The 16,703-nt window shown below is 52.9% G+C and overlaps 2 protein-coding genes across 2 annotated transcripts; one reads left to right on the top strand and one right to left on the bottom strand.

Moving 5' to 3' along the window:
• The first annotated feature begins 669 nt into the window (after window positions 1-669).
• On the top strand, window positions 670-8,226 carry MZT2B (mitotic spindle organizing protein 2B). Its single transcript, XM_008697623.2, has 3 exons — window positions 670-911; window positions 1,139-1,287; window positions 7,967-8,226. Exons 1-3 carry the CDS (start codon window positions 748-750, stop codon window positions 8,122-8,124), a joined length of 471 nt encoding a protein of 156 aa, XP_008695845.2. The 5' UTR covers window positions 670-747; the 3' UTR covers window positions 8,125-8,226.
• Window positions 8,227-8,353: 127 nt separating this feature from the next.
• On the bottom strand, window positions 8,354-14,191 carry LOC103669237 (tubulin alpha-3 chain-like). Its single transcript, XM_008697561.2, has 4 exons — window positions 13,502-14,191; window positions 12,466-12,614; window positions 11,467-12,147; window positions 8,354-9,911 (listed from the first exon to the last, which is right to left on the bottom strand). Exons 1-4 carry the CDS (start codon window positions 13,812-13,814, stop codon window positions 9,615-9,617), a joined length of 1,440 nt encoding a protein of 479 aa, XP_008695783.1. The 5' UTR covers window positions 13,815-14,191; the 3' UTR covers window positions 8,354-9,614.
• Window positions 14,192-16,703: the final 2,512 nt, after the last annotated feature.

Below are 16,703 nucleotides of genomic sequence, written 5' to 3'. Positions count from 1 at the left end.
TTCGGACAGGCATTTACTGAGCGCCTACTATATGCCAGGCACTGCGCTGGGTGCTGCTGCCCAAGTGATAATGACCAATGCAGTCTGACCCTGAAGGCCCAGAAACGGGTCTCTGCGGTCCGCCTGGGTATTCCCCACGCTTAACATATCTCCCTATTGTGGGATCACTGAGTGCAATCGTCAAGAAAGAATTGAGACTATTGGTGCAACTTAGAAAGTTCGTTGCAGTAGCACAGGGACAGGACCCATAGGCAGAAACTGCTGCACTTTTGCTGTATGAAGCCGGTGGTTATATGCTTAGTGTTCAAGGCGGAGGAGGCGTGCAGGCAGTATTAGATCATAAATGTCTTCTTGGAATTTCTGGTCCTAAAGCTAGTTTCGCAAGATTTCTCTGGTGCTTATCATTCAGCGCGATATTAACTGTCGATGAGATATACAGGCAGTCATGAGACCCTTCAAGAATGTAGCAGCCGGTACTTATTTGATCCTTATCAAAACTATGCAGGTTATAGTTCAGCCTTGGGGGCTAAAGATGAACATCTTTCTGCTTTTATCCCGTCTAATCCCGCAGGTAAACGCGGATCAAGGAGCAGAGAGGAGACAAACCGGTCCCTGTCTTCTGCGGCGCCGCAGGGAAAGGAAAGGCCGGCGGGGCCAGTAGAGGGCGCTGTGGGGGCGGCGGAGGGGCGCGGCGGAGGCGGCGGCAGAGGGGAGAGCGAGGCGCTCACCTTCCCGCTGGCCCGGTACATGGCTGCGCCGGGCGCAGGGCCCGGGCCGGGAGCGCCTCCGGGGCTGGAGGCGGCCCTGCAGAAGCTCGCGCTGCGGCGGAAGAAGGTGCTGAGCGCCGAGGAGATGGAACTGTACGAGCTGGCGCAGGCGGCGGGCGGCGCCATCGACCCCGACGTGTTCAAGTGAGCGCGGGCCGGTGGAAGTGCGCGCTCGTCCTACCCCGAGAGACCCTGTGCCTCTGCTCCCCCGCTCCCCTGCCCCCCAGCCCTTGCCTTTGGTCTGGAGGAGCCCTCCCGCCCTTTTCCGACTCCTTTGGGTGTCCAGAGTAGAGTTGGCGTCCTGAGGGAGGTGGCCCTCCTAGGCCTGAGCGTCAGGAGGGCTCACTGCCCACCGCGTGTGTTCTCTCCAGGATCCTGGTGGACTTGCTGAAGCTGAACGTGGCGCCCCTCGCCGTCTTCCAGATGCTCAAGTCCATGTGTGCTGGGCAGAGGCTGGCGGGCGAGCCCCAGGACCCTGCGGCCGTGTCTCTGCCCACATCAAGCGTGCCCGAGACCCGAGGTCAGATCTGGGCCCGGTGCTCCCTGCCCCTGCGGCTCAGGGGGTGGGTGGCAAGGGAGGGAAGTGGGCAGCGCCAGGCACAACGCAGGCTTGGCCCTGAGTGGCCCGGTCCTACTGTGGGTCTTCTCCCCGGACCCGCAGGGACCATCCAAGGGCTCCCCTCTTGGTTTCCAGTCCCCAGCTTTATCTTCGTTGCTACCCTTGAGAGTGCACATGTGCGAGTTCAGATCAGGTGGATGCAAAATGGGTGTCCAGGGTGCCCCAAGCAGGCTAGGCCTCATCTAGGCTTCTGCCTACCTCCTTGGGGAGAAGAGCTTCCATTCCGCAAAGACAGGAACAAGGTGGTTTTGGTTCCTGTTCTCATGGTGTGTACAGCCTCAAGGAAAGTGCTCAGGGAGTGGGCCAGGGTGAGGCCTTCCTGCCCCCTCTTCGCCTGTACCCTATCTGGGCCCAGGTGCTGCTCAGGAACGTAGGCAGCTGAGCTTCCTTTCTCAGATTGCAGGACACGGGTCAGCATGGCAGCCCCAGGCTGCCCTAAACACACGGGGTACAGAGGCCTGAGTGGGCACAACACTGGGCTCAAGTTTCAGGGACCTCCTCACTCCTGAGAGTCACGACTGGGGGCTAAGCAGGTGCTGCCAACAAGGGTGTCACAGTGGAGCTCCAGCTGCGTCCTTCTGGTGTGTCACATCTGCTCCCAGTTTCAGACATGCTCTGAATGCTTGGCCAGAAGCGCTCAGGCATTCACAGACATCCTGAGAAGGGGCTGGTGTTCAGGTTGGGGGCAGGCTGGGCCTCTGTGGGTGGGAGTGCCAGGGCCCTGGGTACCCATGCCCCCTGTCCTGAGAGGCCCTGGGCACTGGAGCGCAGGCTTCCTTACTGATCCACGCTCTGTCTACTCTCTTTGTGTCTCTCTCTGACCTCCAGAGGCCTCCTTTCTCTCTGCCAAGAACTGTAGTCCCCCTGCAAGGCCCTCCTTTTCCTCGGCCCCGCGGCCTGCGGCCTCTCCGGTTCTGCTCCACGGCCCAGCTGCCACGCACTCGCCTCTCTCTCCAGGGCCCCCCGGTTCCCTCCGGTTCTCTTGCTGCCTGTTCTCTCCTTTTGCAGGTTGCGTTTATTGGTTTATCTCTGGGGGTTGGTGCTCTTTCTTGTTTCTGTGGAAACTGCTGTGGCCCCCAGAAAGTCAGAGCAGCTTCGAGACGAGCTGCAAGGGCAGGACCTTATGGGCCATTCCTACCACACAGCTTAGAGGCTGGGACATGATTTCATGGCTCAGTTTATTAGAGACAACCTGCAGTACTTCTAGAATGGGACCAACACCCTCTGCTCCCCAGAGGTGAGACTTTGTACTCTGTGGAGGTGCCCTCACTCCAGAGGAGGACAATAGGCAGAGGGGCAGGAGAGCCTTTACTTTGATATAGAGAATGAAGCCTTAGGTGTGAGAAATGCCTTGGCCTCTTAGATGCTGTTGCCCACCTGAACAGGTAGCCTAGAGGATAAGCTGGGATTGCCCTTTCCTGCCTGCTTCCTGAGCCAAGGGTACCTTCCAGGGATTGCCACGTGTGATGAGGCTGGAGCCCCAGAGCCAGGGGTGTGTGAGGGCCTGAGATCCTATGGGTGCCCTGACTGTCCTCTCCATGTTCCTCCTCACGTCACCCACCTTGCTGTCGTGGGTGCTGCCTGGAGCTCAGGCCGGCCAGGTGGGGGAGGGCCCAGGGGCAGGTCAGGACAGAGGTGGGTAGACTACAAGGCTGAGTTGAGGAATCAATGGGCAGAAGGAGGGAGAAACCGGAAACAGCCCTCGTCATTGGAGGGGGTGTTGCCGCTCGCTTACCCAGTGACTGGGTGCCAAGCTGGCTCTCAGGGCTGAGGACTCAGGGGGGCTGTGAGATGGACAGGTCCTCCTTCCAGTGAGGGAGATGGCTAGATCAATCAGTGGTGGCAGAGATGGGAGGAAGCCAGTGTAGCTGGTGTCGCTGGAGCAGCAAGAATTAAGCGGGTTCAGAGTCCTGTTGCCCCGCAGCCCTTTGAGGTAGGGGGAGTGGGGAGGGCCCCAGCCAGAGATGCAGGCCCAAGCCCCTGGTGGGAGTGGGCCTGAGCTTGGAGGAGGGAAAAGGGGAGGGGAGGGGAGAGAGTCAGGAGGTACTATGGGTTTGGCACTGGGAACACTGGCATAGAGGGGCTCTGAGGGAGGTGGGGAGAGAGCCCAAGCACAGGAATAGAAGTCATGTGGAGTGCTGGGGCCCATGAGGTTTTCTCAAGTGCTTAGGCTTTGGGTCTGCTGGGTTGGGCAGCCAGCAACCAGGATATGAGGACACGGAGGCTGTGGAGAGATGTCAAGTGAGGGTCGAGGGCAGCCTGGAAAGGGGGTTTGGTGGGGAGGCACTGAAGGGGAACAGGGCACTTGAGAGGCCATGCCAGGAGCGTGTGGTGGCCAAGAGGAAGAGGCTGTCAGAGACCAAGAGCTCTGAGGCCACATGCACAGAATCTATCCACACAGAGCTTGGGCAGGGTCTAGGGTGGAGAAAACGAGGGGAGTTCTCAGAGTGATCAGCTGGGGGACTGTGGTAGCCTAGGATTGTGATGCAGGTTTGGGGCTGTTGGGGCTAACTGGCCTTAGGTTTCCCATGGAATTGGGTGTGGAGCTGCTGCAGACCAGGGGCTAGAGCCCCACTCAGGAGTTTGATCTGATAAGCTGCAGCAGGCACAGCAGGTCATCTGGGTTCCTGTCCCCTGGCCATCCAGGTGGCCTCTGGGGACTGTTGCTGATAAGCTCACTCATTTCTGCCTTTACCAGGCAGAAAATGGAGAAACAGAAGACCCCAAGAGCACAGAGGCGTAAATGCTTGTCTTGGTGGGGGTGTGGTCACTGAGGAAAAATAAAATTCGGTTGAGTGTTCTCTGTTGAAGTTTAGGGAAACTGTATACTTTTTTTTTTTAAGATTTTATTTATTTTTTTGAGACAGAGAGAGCACGAGCTGGGGGGGGAGGCAGGGGGAGTGCAGAGGCAGAGGGAGAAGCAGACTCCCCACCAAGCAGGGAGCCCAGCGCGGGGCTTGATCCCAGGACCCAAGCCGAAGGCAGACCATGTAACCAACTGAGCCACCCAGGTGCCCAGGGAAACTGTGTATTTTAAAAAGATGTTCCCCCAGAGCATGTAAGATGCAGTTTGGTGTACAGAAGCTGTGAGCCCGACACAGAGCTTCATTGTCCAGTATGGAAGCCACGGGCCCCCCAAGGCTGGTGCAGCTGAGACGCGCTGCAAGGTTACGTACACATCAGATGCCCAGATGCCAAAGAACTGGCACAAAAAGAGAATACCTCACGAGTAATTTTTATACTGATTACATGTTGAAATGGTAATATTGCACATTTGGGGTAATTAAAATACATTATTTAAATTAATTTCCTGTTTCTTTTCACTTTTGAATGTGGCTAGTAGAAAATGAGTGACCTAAAAAAGAAAAAAAAAAAGAAAAAAAAGAAAATGAGTGACCTGTGTGGCTCACATCATATTTCTATTGGACAGCACTGTTCTAGAAAAATCACGGCGACACTTTGCCCGAAACTCTGAGTCAGGGCTGTATGTACACATGCAGGAAGGGTCACCCCCCCCCCCCAAGAAACAGGCTACAGTAAGCGTTAAAGATGCATGTGTGCATGCCCACGGTACACGAGTCCTTGTCGTTGCGTTCTGTATGTGTTAAGCTCCTCCTGTGTGCTCCGCCAGAAAGGGCAGCAGGACTGGCTGGTGGGTGTAGACCTGCCCACGGGCTCTCTAGTAGCAGTGACGGAGGGTCCTGGCCACACACTCACCCTGGCCACCAGACCTTGTCAGCCATCCAGGGCGCCTGCTGTGCTGTCTCAGCCCCTGTTCTTTTCCTTCCTCACACAGTATGCTTCTGGGGTGCACTTATGGTCACTAATATTTGGCCTCAACGGCCCCACCAGCCCATTTGAGCACAAGGGAGCACTGGCACCATGAAGGAGAAGGGCTGCTCCTGGGCACCATAAGCAGGATGGGAGCAGCAGTCCACACTCAGGCTTTCTGTGAACCCTTGAGCCCCCCAGCTCTGCTGGCAGGGCTTTCGGGGGATGGGGAGTCAGGATCACATGGGCCACACCAGAAGTAAATGGTACAGTGGGTCCCACCGGGCTGGGCCAGCTCCCCGGCTGTGGGGTATGTGTTTCGGGTTGCATTTGGGGTTTTGGTTGGGGTGGGATGCGGTGAGATTTTAGTGGTAGGAGGAGCACCAACTTTATAACACAATAAGCCAGACTTTTTAACCTTCAGTGGTCATGGTCTTCAACTGTTTGAGGGACACTCAGGTATTGGGGCCTGGGGGCATATCACCCCTCCCACCTTTGGCTCAGCTTGGTCCTCCATTCCCTCTGACCCTAATTACCCCATGCAGGGACCTGGGGCAGATAGGACCAGCTCCAGAAAGTCTCTTGCAGGGTCCAGGGGTGCATGGCTGAGCAGGTCTGACCACTGATAGGCCCTGCACACCATTTTCCTGAGACCATAATGTCACTCTCCTCAACCTCCCCAGCTCTGCATAAAATGAGGCCTGCATGGGTCTCCCCACTAACTGAGAGCACATGATTCCTGAAGGTTCTAAGAATTGCACAGGGCTGGATAAATGGTCTACTTTCATTGTTAGATGGTGCTCTTAATGCCTTTTATGGCTCAAAGTTACATTGGTGTCTTATTTCCAGGGATTATCAGCCTCATCAAGGTTAAAGATGAACATTATTTGCTGTTTTCTCCTTTAATCTCATCCTTGAGTTTCCAGAAGGGCCCTGGTCACTATACTGAGGGGGAGAGGAAATTCCGATGTGTGGCGTGCTGAAGAAAAGCTACGTTCAGACTCAGGCCCACATCTGAGATCCACCCTGCCATTTGCTGGGGTGAGCTGTACTTGCAAGTCCTTCAGCGAGTGCCCCGAGCTGAGTTTGCGGGGCACCTAAGTACCCCGGATTAAGCCAGGGGCTACATAGGAGTTAAGTCAGCCTGGTCCAGCCTGGAGATGGACATGGCCTCAGAGTAGGCAACAGCATGTTGCGAGCTACAAGGCGGTGGGGCTCATGCCCTCGCAGGAGACGGGATCCTTGCCCACTGACCAGTCAGTGAGGAGTAGAATATCAGGATTTGTAAAGGAAAAAGGAAATGTGTGGTGACAGCTCTCTACTTTGTGTCTGTCTTTTCAATGAGTAACCGGCAGGCTGAGTTGGCCCAGCTTCACCCCACTACGTGCCCTCAGCCGTGGGTAACCTGTTATTACATCTTTGTTGAATCAACTGTATGCAAGCACTTGAGTGTGAAGCTCAGGGTGGCAAAGCAAGGGAAAATCTGAGCTGTCAGAATTTCAAGTGTGCCAACACTGTCACCCTTTCCAGCCCACTGGGCAGCAGAGACCCCCTGTGCTCTGGAGAGGAACTGTTCAGAAATGCTCTGTAGGAGGGCTATCCCATCTCTGCAGGAATCCTGAGGAGAATGTGGTTGTAGCAGAGAGCCTGGAAAGCAAGTGTGATGTCCTGGAGGAGCCAGGGTCTGCAGTACTGCAAATGCAGGTGCCTCCCCTTGTTCAAGATGACAGACAGGAAAACAGGAATGACTTCACATGGCCCCCAAGAAAACTCATGGTGTCTTTTCTCCAAAAACCTACATGTCCTCAGTGTAGGCTATTTATTTGACTACTGACATTGAAGTTGAGGGTCAAACACGGGACACATCCTCTGGTCAGAGTCTGCAGGGTGGACCCTGCCAGGCTGGAAAAGAGCCCTGGCCAAGGGATGGACCGTGACTGACCCAGTGGGTGAGCCTGCTCCCTGGGCACGTTTTGTTTACTGTGGTGTCCTGTCAGTCTTATGAATGCTGTCAAAACCCTGAGGCCAGGGAAGCCATTCCTTTAAAATAAAGCTCTGGCCCAAGTATGGTTGCAGATTTTCCTGTCTTCACAGAAAGAGGGTAAGGTAAGTAAATTACAAGTCAAGGGATATCTGTGCCAGTGGTCTCCATCTGAACGTGACTACCTGTGGTCAGGGCAAGTCTCGTTGAGCACTCAGGCCTTGGCAGGAACCCAATCACAGGATCCGGTAGCTGAACTTGAGAGCAAGAGGCTTGACCTCCGAATGTTTGCAAAATACTTTGAGGTAGGTAGGGAAACGCCTGTGAGAAAGAGCTTCCGAGACCCAAATCCAAAAGCCTGACTTCCACTCTTGATGGTTGGGCCTCCTGCACCATCACTGCAATCAGTTCAGCTGTGGGCGATCTGGAGCGGGGAACGCCAGGAGGGGCAGGAGGCAGCAGCCCAGCTGGTGAGCCCTCCTGCACTGCTGGTGGTCGGCCGAGTCCTTTCACTTTTCAGGGCAGGAGTCAACCAGCTGAGCTCACCTTTCCCGAAAGGGGCCTTGCAGACTTTCCCCATTGCTCCTTGCACTGCTTCTGTCCTAGGACCTATGCCCGAGGGCCTCCTGCTCTCTGCCCAGGACTTCTCTCGGATGTGCCATCTCCAGGCAGTCCTCAGCCTCAGGGCTCAGGGCTGACAGAGGGTTCCTGACTCAAAGGTCGGACAGAGATGTGCTAGACGTAATGTGCAAAGAACACAAATGTAGTCAATGTGCCCACTGTGGAGTTTGCCCTGGTTCCTAATGATTGTGTTCTGTGTCTGCTCAGGGAGAAACAAAGGCAGCACGGCTCTGAGTGGAGGCCCAGCACTGGCAGAGCGCGGTGGCCGGGAAGGATCCGGCCAAAGGATGCCCCGACAACCCAGTGCCACCAGGCTGCCCAAGGGGGGCGGGCCGGGGAAGAGCCCCACTCGGAGCAGCACCTGAGACGGGCAGACTTCTCCCGCCGCCCAGCTGTGGGCTTCGCCAGCCTCCTAGCAGAGGCTACGCAGGCTTCCCCCAGTTGGTAATAAAGCTTTGTGAAAAACCGAGGGTCCATCCAAGCTGTTTTCTATTACCTTTTTAATATGTAAAGATGTACAATCAGTTCTGCCTGGTAGGCCTGGCTGTGCTACAGCTGAACTAACCAAGTGACTTAAACCAGTGATTTCACCCTTCTGTACCTTATTGTCAGGTTGGAGAGAAAATATCTGTACAGTTGGCCCTTTAACAACGCATGGGTTAGGGGCACCAACCCCCTGCATAGTTGAAAATCTGAGTATAACTTTTGATTCCCCAAAGCCTACTGTTAACAGGAAGCCTTACCAATAATATGAAGTCGATTGACACGTACTTTGTATATGGATTATATACTGTATTTCTTACCATAAGAGGAAGCTAAAGAAAAGAAAATCATAAGGAAAATACATTTACACTACCATACTGTAAAAAATCCACATACAGTTGGCCCTGCACCATTCAAACTCCTGTTGTTCAAGGTCAACTGTATTCCTAGGTCTTTTATAAATGGATGTCAACATGTTTTGTTAAAGGTAAAGGTGCAGTGCTTTCGCTGAGACTGTTCCCAGGGTGCTCAGCTGCAAGGGTCTGGTGTGGAGGGGGGATGTTGTCATACAGGGTACGGGCACAGCAAAGTCAAAGATGAATTGTGTTGTAACCTAGAGCTCACCTCGTGGGCTGCGAATGCCATGCAAAATCCAGTAAGACTCCTTCCCCCCTAAAAAATGTCCTCACCCTACACATTTGACTCAACAGCGTTAGGGACTTTGTCAACAACCCCTTCCACAGACCTCAGATGTTCAAACTCCAGTTCCAAACTCATACCATGTGCCGTTAACAGAAACCTGAGGAATGACAAACACAACTGAAAATCTAACTCCATTTTCCTAGATGTAGGAAATCTTTGGGCTCTGAAACCTTGATTTGAAAACACTGTTTCCCCCAGGTCATGTCACATAAGCAGTGGCTCCTTACAGATGTAAGCAGTGCTCCCTGTAGTCCTACAGTGCAGCCTGGGACAGCCTTCCACGTGGCCCAGCAGGCTTCCGGTCCTACCCATCCCTGGAGGCAGAGCAGTGCGCCCTGCCGTGCACCACAGTTCACAGAGGTTTTGTACAGAAGCTTTTTTTTTTTTTAAGATTTTATTTATTTATGTGACAGAGAGACAGCCAGCGAGAGAGGGAACACAGCAGGGGAGTGGGAGAGGAAGAAGCAGGCTCCCAGCGGAGGAGCCCGATGTGGGACTCGATCCCAGAATGCCGGGGTCACGCCCTGAGCTGAAGGCAGACGCTTAACGACTGCACTACCCAGGCGCCCCCTGTACAGAAGATTTAACTGGAAACAACTGGAAACAAGATGTGCTGCTGGGGGGCAGAAGGGGGTGGGAGGAGAGGAAGACCTGCCAGCCCCGCCCCCACTCAGTATTCTTCCCCTTCTTCGGCCTCTGCTTCCACGGAATCCACACCCACCTCTTCATAATCTTTCTCCAGAGCTGCCAGGTCCTCCCGGGCCTCAGAGAACTCCCCTTCCTCCATGCCCTCCCCCACGTACCAGTGCACAAAGGCTCGCTTTGCGTACATGAGGTCAAACTTATGGTCCAGGCGGGCCCAGGCCTCGGCAATGGCGGTAGTGTTGCTCAGCATGCACACAGCCCGCTGCACCTTGGCCAGGTCCCCCCCGGGGACGACGGTGGGGGGCTGGTAGTTGATGCCCACCTGCGAGAGAAGGGGAAGAAAGCAGTCTGTGAAGCTTCAGTCAAACCCAGAAATGGTGGCTGCTTTCATGGAAACAGAAGACATGTAGGTGCCTTCTTCATGCCAGGTGAGGTGTCAGGTGAGCAGGCTGCTGGTTTCTACACAAGGACGATGGGGAAGAAAGAGCCCTGGAGCCGGCCAGCCTGGCTCAGGCCCAAGCTGCCTGAAGGGCTGTATCCCAGAACCTGAGCCATGGGACATGCTCAGGTAACAGGACTGTTTCTTCTAAAAAGGGATACTACTTTCTATTTTTCACATATTATTTTCTCCACAGATGGGGATTCATTTCTGTAGCTGAGACCTCTTCCACTCGAGTCAGAGCGCTAAGGTTTTATCACGAGGGGAGATCATACCCCCGTTTCCCATCGAGTGAGCCAGCCTGTGCATCACAGGACGACGGGAACGCTGTCAGAGGTCAGCTACCGCTGCAACAGGAGGTGGCCTATGTGTGTGTAAGTAGGAGAAAGGAGGGGATATTCAAGGGCTGGGACCAAAGGGGAGGCATTCCAAGTTCCCAAACCAGGGGACAATGTGACCAGAGCTTTCGGCAGCAATACACAGGGTCAATTAATTAGAACCGGGCTCAGCAAACATTGTCTATGAAGGGCAAGACAGCACATATCCTATGCTGGGCAGGCCACATGGTCTCGGTCACGATTACTAATTCTGTCTATACAGTACAAAAGCAGCCACAATGACACACCAATGAACAGGTGTGGCTGTGTTCACATAAAATATTTTTTATAAAATTAGGTGGCTGGTCTGCCAACCGTGCCGACCCCTGATCCCAGAGTAGAAAGTGCTAGCTAAAGAAGCAGTGAGGTCTGAGCCAGCAGAGATGGCATGAAAAGCAAGGCAGAGAGAAGCCCATCTTACCATATGGAAAACACTGACAGGGTTTAGTATTCAAGTATTGGACAAAGCTGCAAAGTGACAGCAAATTTCCTATCTTGTATCAAATGGAAGGTTGGTACAAACTATGGTGGAGGCAAACTCAGGCCAAAATTGCTGAGCTTACCAAAAGAGAAATAAATATGTTGCCATTTTTCCCCCAAAACATTCATCAAGGTTTTTCTTTAAATCAAACACTGCATGGGACATTTAAATTGGGTTTAATTTCTATATGCCTGTGGAATGAAGTAGGTTTTAGTGAGAGCAATGTTTATAGTAATGCCCCAATTTCAAATATCCACATAAACTATCAAAATGCCTTGAAAATGTCTACATTTCTAAATCCAAACTACATTTCCACACTCTAATTCACCACCCAAAGAAAGGAACAAAAATTGTTCCAAAATTTCCTGTTCTGTTAAAAAAAATTCTCACCACAGGTATACAGTGTGATAACTCAGGAAGGAAGTTCAAAACGCACCAATGAATAAATTATCACTCTGGCTCACTAATTTATGACCAAGGGGCTGGCTGCCAAGGAACGGGGGTATGCCCCACAAAGGGCATTCTGCGCTCAGTCTGCTGTTGCTGACAGGTAAAACCACTGCACAGCGCCCAGTCCTACCTTAAATCCAGTCGGGCACCAATCCACAAACTGGATGGTGCGCTTGGTCTTGATGGTGGCGATGGCTGCGTTGACATCTTTCGGGACCACGTCCCCCCTGTACAACATGCAGCAGGCCATGTACTTGCCGTGCCGAGGGTCACACTTGACCATCTGGTTGGCCGGCTCGAAGCAGGCATTGGTGATCTCGGCCACGGACAGCTGCTCGTGGTAGGCCTTCTCGGCAGAGATGACCGGGGCGTACGTGGCCAGGGGAAAGTGGATGCGGGGGTACGGGACCAGGTTGGTCTGGAATTCCGTCAAGTCCACGTTCAGGGCCCCATCGAATCGCAGGGAGGCCGTGATGGAGGACACGATCTGCCCGATCAGACGATTGAGGTTGGTGTACGTGGGCCGCTCGATATCCAGGTTGCGCCGACATATGTCGTAGATGGCTTCGTTGTCCACCATGAAGGCACAGTCAGAATGCTCCAGGGTCGTGTGCGTGGTCAGGATGGAGTTGTAGGGCTCCACCACGGCCGTGGACACCTGGGGGGCTGGGTAAATGGCAAATTCCAGCTTGGACTTCTTGCCGTAGTCCACCGACAGCCGCTCCATGAGCAGAGACGCGAACCCAGAGCCGGTGCCGCCCCCGAAACTGTGGAAGATGAGGAAGCCCTGCAGCCCCGTGCACAGATCCGCCTGAGAGAAATCACAAACCGTGGGTCAGTGCCTGCAGAAGCCACACCCCCAACCTCCAATGACCCGGTCACTTCTCTTTTGCTCTGCAGGACGCTACGCGTTCAAATCGTCTGCAGCGCACACGCGTGACACTCAGAAGCAAAGCAAGGCAGACGTTAAGATGGATGGACGATGGCTGCACTGAAGCCACCCGTGAAGGAAGACGTGGACTCAAGATTCTGGCCTGGGGTTTGGCCAAAGTGACCTCCCGGTCCCCATCCCCGCCTACCCTCCCGTCCAGGGCGACGTCCACAGGAAGCCCTCTCGGCGCCCCCTCACCAGTTTTCGGATCCGGTCCAGGACCAGGTCGACGATCTCCTTGCCGATGGTGTAATGGCCTCTGGCGTAATTATTGGCTGCGTCCTCCTTCCCGGTGATCAGCTGCTCTGGGTGGAAGAGCTGCCTGTAGGTCCCCGTGCGCACTTCATCTGCAAAGAGGACGCGTGGGCCGCGGGTCTTTAAGGCCTGTTATTAGCCCACCGAGGGGGAGGGCTTCGGGGACCCTTTGCATCTACCACACACATGCTGTGCCTTGCGGTCAGCAGCATCAGTGTCTTACGGCAAACGTCTCTGTGTCACATGCAGACCACAATGGCGACCTGTGGCTCTAGCAGGTGAAGTCAACTGGAGGTACAAGGTCCATTCTGACTGGTGCCCAAAGAAGGGGATGCGCTCACACCCGCACACCCGTGATTATTTCTCCCCAACTGTAGCTACGTCAGAGTGTGACTAAAAAGCCCTGACATACTAGACGGTCACCAGGTCAGCATGACTTCCGCCAGGCAGTCCCGTCAGGGCACCCTAGGGGGCCTGCGTCTCACAGACTTTGGGCTGACGTTCTGTCTTCTCCTGGGTGGCCACTGAAAGGTGCCCTTCTGTGCAGCTCTCCCTGGCCACCACCTCAGGCTTCTCAGCTGGAGGATCCCAAGGAATGTCCTCTATTTACCTTCTGTGTCTAAGATGCAGGTCACGACTCTTGTGCACCAGCATGGCCATGTGCACAGGGTTAAGGAGGGAGCCGTGACCAGGCACCCTGCGGGGGGGGCGGTGTGTCTATGCAACCACCTGCCTGGGTCTGAGGTGGCCACGAGCGAGTCTATTACCAGCCCCTCTTTTTTCTGTACATTAGGTTCTCCTAAATGAGGAGCCTTGAAGCACTAACCCTGTAGTTTCTCACCTAACACAGCCACAGGGTTATACCTGCACGTCCCATCCTTTCTGTGGAAGGGTTCAAAGGAGCACAGGGGACGTGGACGGGGCTTCAGGAGGCCCTCCCACTGTCCCAGGAAAGCCGCCCAAGTGCCCCAGTACCGACCGACCACGGTGGGTTCCAGGTCCACAAACACTGCTCTGGGCACGTGCTTGCCAGCCCCAGTCTCGCTGAAGAACGTGTTGAACGAGTCATCCCCACCGCCGATGGTTTTGTCACTTGGCATCTGACCATCAGGCTGAATTCCATGTTCAAGGCAGTACAGTTCCCAGCAGGCATTGCCGATCTGGACACCTGCCTGCCCCACGTGGATAGAGATGCACTCGCGCTGGGAACCAGAACACAAACATGGAGACCTCCTTGTTTGCAAGGCAATCAGCACTATATGGCATGAAAAACATATATATGGCAGTAACATATATATGTATGTTTCAGTGTCTAAAGCTTTTACAAGCCTTTCCCAGAAGGCTTATGTGACCCTTTTGTCACTGTGAAAACTGAGATGCTCTAAACCACCCTAGGTACTAAGTGCCAGACTGAACCCCTGTACAAAAGTATTTGCTAATATACACGTACTGTCAATAGTAAACTCCGCATTATGGCTAGTCATAGTTACTATCTAAAGAATATTAGTTCTTGATGGTGTCCTGTCCAAAGACAGGGTAACAGGTAATATAGACTTAGGGGAGGAAAAGTGGACTGGGACACGGGTCACCACGGTTCAAGTGGCACCGGTCACCGTATGTGTGTCTTCTATCTACCCGTCTACATCTACCCTCTTTTTCTCCATCTAGGTCTGTGCTCAGGAATGCTGGCCCACGTGGACTGCATCAAAAGGGCTTCCTTGTCCCTGGCTTCTGGTTGCTTTAGCCAATGGCAGGCATCAGCAGGAGACTGGGAGGTTAGGGTGCTCACTCCCTGGCTCCCTCCCTGCCAGAAAGCCATGGGTTCCTTGAGTGTGTTAAGACCACAAACTTTCAGCAGTCAGTGCTCTTCATAAAGCCGCCTTCTCAACTTCTAGGAACCACTCCCTCACCTCACCTTCCAAGATGGGCGTTAAAGGGTACCAGACATCACAGATGCTACAACACTGCACTGCCTTTGGTGGTTTCCTTAGACCCTGCCCACAGCTATATAGATAGTACCTTTTGAAAGATTCTCCTCAAAGTACGTATTCTCACTGCGTTATACCTTTCCTGCCAGGAACCTAACTGTACAGTCATTCATTATTTGTTCTATTTTAGACACATTATCCTCACAAATACATAGAGGAAAATCAAATGAAATTCAGTGTCCCATCTACCCTAAATCCTAGTGCACAGTACACCAAGAACTTGAAGTCCTGTTTTCTATTACACAAGCATCAAATCTCAAATTAGGGGCACAGAGGTTCACACTATGCTGCAATCCCCCAAGAATCTATCCCAGAAGGAAGCATGCAGTTCCAGAAAGAACTTCTCCAATGACAATGAACTCACTCCCTTCAGAGAAGGAAGTCATCAACTCTCTGGGGAAGTCTTGGAATCCACCCAATCACACCATTTGCATATCCAGGGTATGTTTTTATAGTTCTAATCCTTCAGGCTTGGGACAACTGATGCCAAATGGCCTCATTGCTTCCTTCCTGCCCGGTTTCTACAGCTCAAAGCCAGAGATTGGAGTTTGCTTGACCTTGTTCCTCCTGCTCTGAGAATTCCTGTTAGCATTGGCTTTTATCACTAAAAAAAAAAAAAAAGAAAAGAAAGAAGAAGAGGGGCACATCGCTGGCTCAGTCAGAAAGAGCATGTGTTGATAGGGTTGTGAGTTGACCGCGTTGGGTGCAGAGCATTACTTAAATAAATATTTTAAAAAATAAATAAAGGAATGATATATAAAAATGTTCTGCAAAATATATGCTCATTCAATAAACCTCTGGTATTTTTTTTTAAGATTTTTGTTATTTATTTGACAGAGATAGACAGCCAGCAGAGAGGGTAAGCAGGGGGAGTGGAAGCAGGCTCATAGGGAGGAGCGATGTGGGCTCACCAAAGCTGGATGCCCTGAGCGAAGGCAGTGAACACGCTGGACTGAGTAACTGTATTCAGGGCTTAAGTAACGGAACACACATGGATCTGGCGAATCCTGGTCATCAACGGGATCTTCTGAATTGAAGAGTAACACTAGTCTAGATGCAATATTCTATTTTCCTGTTCCTTAGTTGTTAGTCTAATCTCCCAGCCTAGATTTTCCCTAGCTGTAAAGGGGAAATACTTCTTTTTTTTTTTTAAGATTTTATTTATTTATTTGACAGAGAGAGAGAGCCAGCAGGGGGGACAGCAGCAGAGGAGAGGGAGAAGCAGGCCCCTGCTGAGCAGAGGGAGCCTGATGCGGGACTCGATCCCAGGACCCGGGATCATGATCTGAGCCGAAGGCAGCGACTAACTGACTGAGTCACCCAGGCGCCCCTAAGGAAATACTTCTGAATCCTGACAGTTCATGTAGAACCCTTCCCAGGTTTCAGCCTCGTCTTTTGAATGTACAATTTCCAGCCATTGTGAAGAGGGGATGGCTAGCAGACCCCACAGAAAAGGCCTGTGTAGAGAAAGACCCATTGGTGCTAGTATTCCTCCCCTCACTCCCCCTTGCTTTTCATTTTGTTATTGAGGAGTAATGTTTTGCTGAAGAGTGCACGTGGGTCAGGGCTGGGAATGTCCAGCGCAGACACCGTAACCCAGGCCCTAGACTGAGAATGTGCAGGCCCCAAGGAGCTCCCTGGAGCCCTCCCTTCTCTATTTTCATGGTTTGGGAGTAATGACATTGTCATCCATACGAGAAGCTGCCCTAAGGAGTTTCTTCAATACCTTGTGGTCTAAGTAAAAAACAGTGAAGTTCTCAAAAGGTGGTAATGTACTGCCTTGTAATGGGTTTCTCCTCGAGGATATCACAAGTGGACAGAGAGTTCGATGACCTCTGCCAGCCAGTGAAGGTACTTCTTCCAGTGCTCCATGTAAAGACTGCTGCCCACAGAGTCGAAATGCGAAAAAAGTTACTGCCGGTCTCAGCCGTCCTAGCGTCTGTCCCTCAGGGACTGTGGTGTGAGCTCCTCATCTCACTTGGCCACTTCAGCGTCAGCATCGGGTTCTTGGCCTCACGGATGCACTTATGTGACTTGTGTCTGCAGGGAGTCCCCATGTCAACTGGGCGTAAGTCCTGTGGAGCTTGTGTTGATGGTCTCAGACACCCTTCCTCCTCTCCATCCTGTGGCCTCTGTTAACGCAGTGGGTCTTCCTATGCTCACTCTAAGTTGTGTAACTTGTACTGTAATGGA

The sequence above is a fragment of the Ursus maritimus genome, unplaced genomic scaffold (assembly GCF_017311325.1).
Source record: "Ursus maritimus isolate PB19 unplaced genomic scaffold, ASM1731132v1 scaffold_33, whole genome shotgun sequence".
NCBI classification, from domain to species: domain Eukaryota; kingdom Metazoa; phylum Chordata; class Mammalia; order Carnivora; family Ursidae; genus Ursus; species Ursus maritimus.
This window is presented reverse-complemented; position numbering and strand designations above follow the sequence as displayed.

Excerpts from the sequence above, each read along its gene's own strand:
- MZT2B (XM_008697623.2), top strand. The coding sequence starts at position 748 with ATGGCTGCGCCGGGCGCAGGGCCCGGGCCGGGAGCGCCTCCGGGGCTG. Across the intron at positions 912-1,138 it reads ATCGACCCCGACGTGTTCAA|GATCCTGGTGGACTTGCTGA; the intron begins GTGAGCGCGGGC and ends TGTTCTCTCCAG. Across the intron at positions 1,288-7,966 it reads AAGCGTGCCCGAGACCCGAG|GGAGAAACAAAGGCAGCACG; the intron begins GTCAGATCTGGG and ends GTGTCTGCTCAG.
- LOC103669237 (XM_008697561.2), bottom strand. The coding sequence starts at position 13,814 with ATGTTACTGCCATATATATGTTTTTCATGCCATATAGTGCTGATTGCC. Across the intron at positions 12,615-13,501 it reads CCTGGAACCCACCGTGGTCG|ATGAAGTGCGCACGGGGACC; the intron begins GTCGGTACTGGG and ends TCCTCTTTGCAG. Across the intron at positions 9,912-11,466 it reads GGTGCCCGACTGGATTTAAG|GTGGGCATCAACTACCAGCC; the intron begins GTAGGACTGGGC and ends CTTCTCTCGCAG.